General features: G+C 37.6%; 1 protein-coding gene across 1 annotated transcript; it reads right to left on the bottom strand.

Moving 5' to 3' along the window:
* Positions 1-8649: 8649 nt before the first annotated feature.
* On the bottom strand, positions 8650-9305 carry LOC114273113 (basic form of pathogenesis-related protein 1-like). Its single transcript, XM_028214874.2, has one exon. The coding sequence runs from the start codon at positions 9255-9257 to the stop codon at positions 8766-8768; it is 492 nt and encodes a 163-aa protein (XP_028070675.2). The 5' UTR covers positions 9258-9305; the 3' UTR covers positions 8650-8765.
* Positions 9306-9822: the final 517 nt, after the last annotated feature.

Raw genomic sequence — 9822 nt, 5'->3', positions numbered from 1 at the left:
CCGCAGCTTCTTGGTAGCCCATACCAAGGCCAAACAACCCTTCTCTAGCAGAGTGTAGCGGGTTTCGTAATCCAGCATTTTCATGCTCAGGTAGTAGATAGCCATCTCCACTTTCTCCTCAGACTCTTGTGCAAGCATGCAAGCCATTGTAGTTTTAGTCACTGAAAGATATAGAATCAACGGTTTCCCCGGTACAGGCGGTGACACACACAGGTGGGTTTTGTAAATATTGCTTGATCTGTTCAAAAGCAGCTTGGCATCGGCCGTCCCATTGGAACTTCTTTCCTTTCTTCAGGAGACCAATGAGTGGTTCACAAGTCAAGGTTAATTTTGCAATAAACCGTCTTATGAATTGCATGTTACCCAGAAAGCCTCGCACATCCTTTTCAGTCCTTGGTGGTGGCATTTCTAAGATGGTCTTGATTTTGGAAGGATCGACCTCGATACCTCTCCGTGTGATCAAGAACCCCAACATTTTTCTTGTTGTAACACCAAATGTACACTTCTGAGCATTCAGCCGCAACTGATACTCTCTGATCCTTTGGAAGAATTTTTGCAAGGCGGTGTAGTGGCCCTCTCTTTCTTTGGACTTGACAATCATGTCGTCCACGTACATCTCAACCTCTTTATGGATCATGTCGTGCAAAATCATGGTCACAGCCCGCTGATACGTAGCTCCAGCATTCTTCAGCCAAAACAATATCACCCTATAACAATAGGTTCCCCACGAGGTGGTGAAAACAGTCTTCTCCCGGTCTTCGGGTGCCATCAGAATCTAATTGTAGCCTGAAAATCCATCCATGAATGAGAGCAGCGCATGTCCAAAGTGAAGTCCACTAATTCGTCGATATGCGGCAAAGGAAAGTCGTCTTTTGGACTGGCTTTGTTCAAATCCCTGAAGTTCACACATACTCGAATTCTGTCGTCCTTTTTCAGCACCGGAACTATATTGGCCAACCAAGTTGGGTATTTAGATACCAGCAGGAACCCTACGTCAATTTGCTTGGTGACCTCTTCTTTGATCTTGAGAGCCCAGTCCGGGCGGATCCTTCAGAGCTTCTGCTTAACAGGTCGGGCCTCTGGGTCAAGAGGGATCTAGTGCTGTACAATCTCAGGATCAATTCCAAGCATGTCTTCGTAGAACCACGTGAAAACATCTTTGAAATCTTTTAACAAAGCGACTAAGCGCTCGCGTTCCTCCGAAGACAACATGGACCCAATCTGGACCAGTCGCGGGTTCTTCTCAGTACCCACATTAATTGTGGTGATTTCATCAACCAGCGATTTTACAAACCTCTCCTGCTCTTGATCAAGCAAATATTGCAAAATCGGAGGAATTTCTTCCTCGTCGTTTTCATTAAAATTTTGAAAGTCTTGATTAATATAATAAATTAAGGGCACAGAAAAGTACTTGAAGGCCACAGCCGCACAATTCTCATTAATCGCTTCCAAATCGCCTGATTCCTCTGTTATAATAGACTCAAAGGAAAAAGAAAAAGATGATGTAGACAGGACTGTGGCATCCGGGTTGTCACCACCAAGAATATTAGACTCAGACTCAGATGAGCTGAAACCTAATTCCAACTCCACAGACTTAGTGGAATCAGATTCCGGCTCACTACTTGACCCGGTGCTGTTCGATAAGAATCCCTCCTCGTATTGCCAGACGAGAGAGGGTGCGATGGATGCATTCAAAATGTTTGAAGATGGGCTCACAGCCGTTTTATTCCCAATCATGGACACCGAGAAGTTATCCCCCAAGCACTCATGTACGATCAGAGGATTTAAAAGCAGACAAGCTAGTGCTACCCCCATTTCAAACTCTGCACTCTCGGAATCCTCGTCCTTGCACTGCTCAACCTCAGCTGGTGGGTCTGTTTGCTCCTCGGCAACATCATCCCCAGTCAATTGCAAGTCAAAGAATATCTCAAACCCCGGCAACCGCAGCCTCTCTGTATTCAGCCATGGATCTGGGAAACCGCAGAACGAGAAGTCTTTCCCCTCCCAGACAAAGCGTCCATTTGGGGTACCCTGGATAGGCCAGTGCATCAACTCATAATGCTTCCCGGCCTGGTTTGGTCTGGCTCTTCCAACAACAATTGATAGGAGATCTACCATTGGATATTGTATATATCTTGGTCCCAATCTCATTTCTTGGATTGTTAAGAAACAACCTGCTGTGTCCCGGTCTTCTTCAGAAAGAGAATATAGGGCCTTAGCTCAGACTTCAACTAAGCTCAGTTAGCTTGGCATGTTACTGGCTGAGCTTCATGTCCCTGCCCCTATTCTTACTCTGTGGTGTGATAACCTTTCAGCCATTGCTATCTTGTTTTTCATGCTTGTACGAAGCATATTGTGGTGGACTATCATTTTGTTCGAGAAAAGGTTGCTGCCAAGACACTACACATTGTTTATATTCCTGTTGTTGATCAGGTTACAGATATATTCACTAAGCCTCTATCAGTGGCTTGTTTTCAATATCTTCAAAGCAAACTCTTAGTCCTTTCTAGTCCTATGCGTTTGAAGGGGACTGATAAGGTTCACTGCAGGAAATTCAACTTTTAGTGGCGTTTAAAAAACGCCGCTATAAGTGTCAAAAAACACCGCCAATTCTTTTTGTGACGCTTAGCACCAAACGCCGAGGACGCGACCGTCGCTATAACTTTATGACGTTTTAAAAACGTCGTGATATTAGTATAGGCGGCGTTTTTAAACGCCAAATGTCCTACTAAAACACAGGTGACGTCACTGACGATATTTAGCGACGTTGTTGAAAAAATGCCGTCATATATTTTTTTTAACAACATGACCGTTAGTATGTAGGGTTTAAGAGGCGTTTGTAGAAACGCCGTCATATCCCTTTTTTTTTTTCTTTTTTGAAATTGTGCTAATTTTATTTGATTGAACTAAAAAAATACCTGTAATAGCACTAATATAAAATAATAACTCCCATTCAAATAGCTGTAATGAAGCATTAATTCACTTTCTCATCCAATTAATATCCAATCACCATTACCCACAAAATTAACATATCCAAAATCCAAAAATCATGTTTTAACATTAACCACAAACTAACATATATCCAAAAATCATGTCTTAACATTAACCACAAACTAACATATATCCAAAAATCATGTCTGAGCATAAAAGTTATAGTCTTCACTGGTCTACATGCCTGCATCAGAACATAAACTGCAATCAGATTCACCAAAATAAACACAAATTGAAGAATTTGTACAACAGTACTTAAAACTTGAAGAAGCACTAACAAGAAGATTGTATCACATACCAAGAAGCACTACAATTCCAACAACATAAATGCAAAGAAGCACTAAATACATATAAAGAAAAGGGCATACCCAAAGACAATACAGACACAGATGAGAATCATGTAAAATTAAATAAATAATGTTCTCATAGCATAAACAAATTTAGATCTGCATAACAATAAATAAATAGAGCTTAATTCTGTCAAAATTAGAAACAAAATAATTCAGAAACACATTAAGCATTTGATTATACTCCATCCTTATTTTTCACTTCAGCAGAAGACCTCAGGGGGGTTTTGTCCTTGGTGTTTCCCTTGGGCACATCTACTACAAAGGATTCTATTACCAGAGTCCCTGGTCTTCCATCAATGACTTCTGGATGGACGGAAATAATTGAGGAGTAGTTCTGGAAAATAAAAGAAAAGAAAAAATAAACAGGGGCAAACATAGAAAAAGTTCCATTTTTTTGAATCTCACACTTTCCATTGCTTTGTGGTCATCGTAACCAAACTCAGCCTACACAAAGCCCCCTTTTTTTTTTTCTAAAGTTTGCAAGTTCTAAGTTTTGTTACTGGAAGGGATAGAAATAGAACAATGTGTGAACTCAAGTGTGTGCCATCCATAAAAGCCCAAACTAGTAGCTGGACTCCGGGGCTTAACCGCCAACATTTTTGTGGACAATGCAGCATACAGGTACTTCCTCTTCAATACTTTTCAAGTTTCATCAGTTGACATGGAGAGTGCAGCTGTAGCGATGGTAAATGCTTCTTAGTTTCCAACTTATTGGTTAATCACTCTCTAAATCTTCTTAATTTCTACTACTTCCTATTGTATATGTAGTTCAAAATATGTCAGTTTAAGCAAGGCATCATTAAGTTGGCATTTCAGGAATCCACTGGTACTAATTTGTCGAAGTCATTGTTAGCCACTTCAGTGTGTGATAATCTGACATATTCTGAACAACATAATTCAAAAAATTACATAACTAAAAAAAAAGAAGAAGAAGTTGATTTGTGGGCAAATAAAACAATTGGGTTACATTGGTGGTTTAACAGACAAGCAAGTCAAATGGGTATCTAGTGATTGTCATCACAGGAATATTTGACTTAGCAGGAGGACAACCAAGGCAGAACTCAATTCTAAGAAAAACATATATGGATTTTCTATATATTGGAATTGTTGTGTTGCAAGTTTATTTATAAGAATAACAAAGTCAAAAGCAGGTGAATGGAGAAATATCTGTGGTGTGCACCCAGAAAGGCACATTCTAAGACATGCCATGCCACTTTGTGGCGTTAGTTATAATATTTTATAGTAAAAGTTATGAATGAGCAAATAAATGGTGTATATCCCTAAAGTGAATGTTGCAAATGTGGGATTTCAAAAGAAATCTAAACCCCAAAACCTCAACTCTAATCAATAGAAAAAAAACAATAATAATTGTGTACCTAACGTCATTGATAGAGGTAAGTAATAGACTTCTTAGTGATTATTGTTTTCCGCTCCAAAACCCTGATCATTTATCACCCTTACGTTGTCTCATTGAAATGAAGTAAGACGCATGGAAGATGACTGGCCAGACTTCGATTCCCTGCACATCCCTCATCCACTGGCATTGCTTCAAGTCTTAAACAAGACATTCCTCGCATGAGTAAGACTAGATATATATGGAAACAAGGTCAAGATGGCTAAATAGATAGGTTGTATATACCAGGCACTGTCTTCTTTTTCACCCAACTCACAATAGCATCCCTACAAAAGATGAGTAATAAGACAATAAGACAACAGTATTGTTCCATATTGTTGCAACCAAGAGAAACAAAAGTCAAAGATGCTAAAATGACCATCATAAAGCTCACGTCATAAAAAAAAAAAAAAAAACCGTCACTGTATGCATATGATCATGGGCTACCTTTGACATGCATCAGAATTGCTTAAAATTGGTATATTACCAAACATTTCTTAATTAAGGGAAATTTATGTGAGAATTACATAGTGGCGTGGAATTCTAACTAAGAATGTTGTGACAGACTCGAAGCAAAACTAACATAAGAATGTTAACACTTCATTCTCAACAAAAATAAATGTCTATTCTATATACGAAAAATGTGCACACAGAATGATGTGGCGATATGACATTTTTGAAATGAAGAGTCAACTTAATGATTGTTATATTTTGAAATGAGCACAATCTCGGTTCAACTACATCAATCAATTTGTATAAATAAAAACAGTGTATAATTTTTATATTTGTATAGCATTACTCCAAAAATAAAGAAGACAAAGTTAGTTTCAATGCAATTCTATAAAATAAAGATCTGAGTTGTTGCTGAAAAATGGAATATCAAGAGAATTGCTTTCCTTAAAAAGGGATATGATGTGATAATCGTTTATTTTAACTAAGAACTCTCACCTAAAATCGTCCGAACAGCTTCTAGGTAGGAGGGATTTCTCTTGGGCCCTGGACCGGGTGATCTGTAACAGTGGCAGAGAGAGAAGGCAGAAACAAAGGTTACTGATGCAAAGAGCAGCATAGCCAATGGGCCTACAATCCAAATCTCAGTTGTTAATAGGGACTTTTCAACTAATATCACAAACTACAAAAGCATTTGATCAATTGAAACTATTAGTTTCAATAGTAGCTTAACAATAGAATATTTATCCATCATAACAACTCCATTTAGTAACAATGGTTGGATCTTAAAAGAAACATTTAGTAAGTATCTATAAAAAATAAAAATAAAAAAGGAACCATTTGGTTTGGTAGGAAATAAGAAAACATGTTCCAGACCACCCATTTGATGAGTCCCTATACTCTAAGAGGGTGTTTGGATAACTGAAATGAAGGTAGAATGGAATGGAATAATCATTACTTAGCATCCCATTAGAATGACCATTCCCTTACAATGTAGAATGATGATTCTATTTGAATGAATTTTCTATCAATTTTTTGCTCTAATTGAAAGCTCATAAACTCACTGCAATATTAAATTTGCACTTTCACAATATCTAAGTGTGCAAATGGTAGTATAAATAATATTTTTCTTATTTTCATAATTAGTACACATACCTCCAGAAGAAGTGCCTGATAATGGAACACAAATCATAAGCAGTTTCTTAACATGACACAAAAAACTAATTCACGGATGTGCCTAATTCACAAAAAAAAAAAAAAAAAAAAAAAAGTTTAGCATCACGTAACAGATATGGCAGCCACAAGATCAGTTCTGATTCAAGAGATGGAACACAAATCATAAGCAATTTCTTAACATGCACCTCAAACATGACACAAAAAACTTATGCTATATCCCTCGCCATTAAACTGAAGAAGCATCCAACCCTGCACCTAAGCAAGTCCCTTCTCCAAGGCGGTTAGGTGCTCCTCACTGTATCAAGTGGAATACAAAGTGAAGACCATAGAAGATGAACGAGAATGGTGTGATAGTATTTTCCAGTGCTTAACATCATCAAAAATGGATGTATCAGCACAAAAAATTCAAGGATACTAGAGAATTCAAACTAACAAGCTATACCAGATCAAATATGAAAGTGAGCCAGAACTACTCCAAAAATGGCATCCAGTTTATCACAAGTGCATTTATCATGCATTGTTTAATGAATTCAAGGATGTGTAGTTTATTTTCTACAATCACTCGTCCAGTTTACCACTTTTGCAAATATAAAATCAGGCATGTAGTTTTACCTTACCACAAGTGCAGGGTTAATGAATTGGATTATTAGAGCTTTTTACATTATTATTACAACAATAACTAGAAGAATATGCATGGAATTTAGGACAAGTAACCAAAAATAATGAGATGGGTGTGTAGTAGTATTTTCCACAGCTTAAAAATAAAGTTGGGTTTGTCACCATCATCATTAGTTGCAATATAATCACAGAGCTCTGTTATTTTATCTTCATTACTAACTCTAATCCAAAGCATCATCTCATAGTAAGCTAATCTTAATAGTGAATTCGGATTCTCCTCATAGATAGCTTCACAGAAATATACAAATTCTTGTACCATCTCCATGTTGATTAAAAACATCTCATAAATGGACCATAAGTTTCCTCCTTTAGTCACCTACTCTTCATCAAGAATATACCCACATTCATTTCATTTCACAAATCTTGATTAAACTTGTAGTTTCTTGCTCAAAATTTCAATAACCACATCGAGAGAGACGGGAAGGAAGAGCGAGCAAGAGAGAGAGAGAGAGAGAGAGAGAGAGAAATCAATACCTCCCTGGTGCAAATGGTGGTCGCGGTGGAGCTTCGAAATCGAGAGAGAGAACTTCAAAATCAAAATCGATCTGAGATCTTTGAGACCGATCTGAATCTCAGAATCTCAAAGATGAATCTTTGAGAAATCAAGCACAGCCAAAGATGAAATCAAATCTAGAGAGAAAGAGAGAATCGGTGGAGCTTTGAAATCAAGAGAGAGATCTTCAAAATCTAAATCACTTTGAGATGAAATCGAAATCCCTTTGAATCTCAAAGATGAACTTGTCTGAATCTGAATCTCAAAGAAAATCGCTCTGAATCGAAATCGCTCTCAAGGATTTAAAAGCAATTGGGGGTGAGCAAGAGAGAGGCGCAATTTGAAGGCGTGAAGATTCAAAATAAGGGTTTACAATAGGCTTTAACAATCATTCTCAGCTTCAAAATGGGCTCTGAGAATGAGAGGGTTGAGAGAGAGAGAGAGAGAGAGAGAGAGAGATCGCTCGCTCGAGATCTGTGCATTTAACATCTCAGATTCAAAATAAGGGTTTCAAAACAGAGGGAGAGAGGAGGCGCGTGAGGCAAACGGATTTGGAGGCGTTTGTAAGTGCCTCCTATTATAAAGCGGCGTCGTTTTTTTTAAAGGAATATGCGACGTTTAAAAAACATCGTTAAATGTTAATAAAAGTGACGTTTAAAAAAATGTCATTAAAAAAATGCCACCATATCTCCTTTTTCTTGTAATGGTTACTCTATCAGCACCACCTACTTAGCCTCAAGAAGCTCAAGAAGCCCAGTGCAGCTTCACTGCACGTGTTTCATTGCTCAGTTAGTTTGTAATAAGAAAAAATAAATCATAAAATTTAATAACTCGTCTGCTACTAATTATAGAATGAGTAATTCTATATAAATAACTCACATTAATTATTCCCTTAATATTACTCAAACGAGTTATGTTTCAAATTTCAAAGTTTCAATACTTTGTAGTACATCCGTTTGTAAGACAAAAAAATAAGGGGGGGGGGGGAAAAAAAACATCTTAGTAAGGACGTTGACCCACATAATTTCTCGGCGGATAATAGTTACAATTGACAAACCACCATTCATTCCGACACTAAACTCTAGCACAACCAATTTGGGTTGTGTTGCACCAAACAATTTGAGTGTAACACAGGCATCCCTTAATATTACTCAAATGAGTTATGTTTCAAATTTGAAAGTTTCATTGCTTCGTAGTACATCCATTTGTAAGCCAAAAAAAAAAAAAAAGCATCTTAGTAAGGACGTTGACCCACATAATTTCCCGGTGGATAATAGTTACAAGTGACAAACCACCATTCATTCTGACACTGTACTCTAGCACAACCAATTTGTGCTGTGTTGCGCCAAACAATTTGAGTGTAATGTAGGCATCCTGCAGTGTCTCCTCCAACACATGAATTCGAATTGTGGTCATACTTTGGTTTCTCGTCCGCCCACATCTTCACCGCATCCACCGCTGTAAATTCACCTGAGCCCTCTGCAATGTTTTCCCCGTATGGGCCGTTTGAATGTTGCAAGTTGCAGTCAGCACTCCTCAATTTAGCGTAGTTCTCGGCATAGGCGGCTACGGTGTTGTTCCATGCAAGAGGCTTGATTCCGATTTGAGCTCGAACAGCATTGTGCGCTGCAAGGAAGTCTTGTGGGGAATTTTGGGCTAGGGAGTGATGGGCCATGGTCAAGGCCATGAAGGAAACAATGGCTAGTGAAATCTTGGAAAGAACCATTTTGATTCACTTTTTGTGCTTATGGAAGGGTGTGATTTCGATCTTTTATAGGCAAATGTTGGGAAACGTTACCATGCAAAATAGTAATAAAAAAATGTTATGCATGGTTGTAACAAGAATCTATTTATGTGAGATAATAGTTGTACAAGTTAACAAAAAGAAAATAATAGGCATCCATGAATGTTTGACTTGATCAAATTGTTTCTATACATTAATACATGCGCAGTCATGACACATACAAAAAGATACATGAAATTAGGGGTTAATGAAACGATAAGATTTTGGAACTGTCCTTTGAAAATCAATTCTCACTTTTTGTTTAAATGAATGTTTATTTTTTATTTTTAAATACTATACAATTATGTCAATAATAGTAATAATAATAGTAGCGTAATGTAATTTCTTAAAGTTAGGATTGCAAACGAGCTGAGTTGGGTCGACTAATTAATTATTATGTGATTAAAACATGAATTGTTTAGGTGTATAAAAGAGTAGATTTGTAATCACTTGAATTGGTAGAAGGAGAGAACGATATCTATAGCTATGCAGGATATGTTGATCCAAA

Source organism: Camellia sinensis, chromosome 7 (genome assembly GCF_055761805.1).
Source record: "Camellia sinensis isolate YWXY chromosome 7, ASM5576180v1, whole genome shotgun sequence".
In the NCBI taxonomy this organism is placed as follows: Eukaryota; Viridiplantae; Streptophyta; class Magnoliopsida; order Ericales; family Theaceae; genus Camellia; species Camellia sinensis.
The sequence above is the reverse complement of the archived record's forward strand: the minus strand, read 5'-3'. Positions and strand labels throughout refer to the sequence as shown.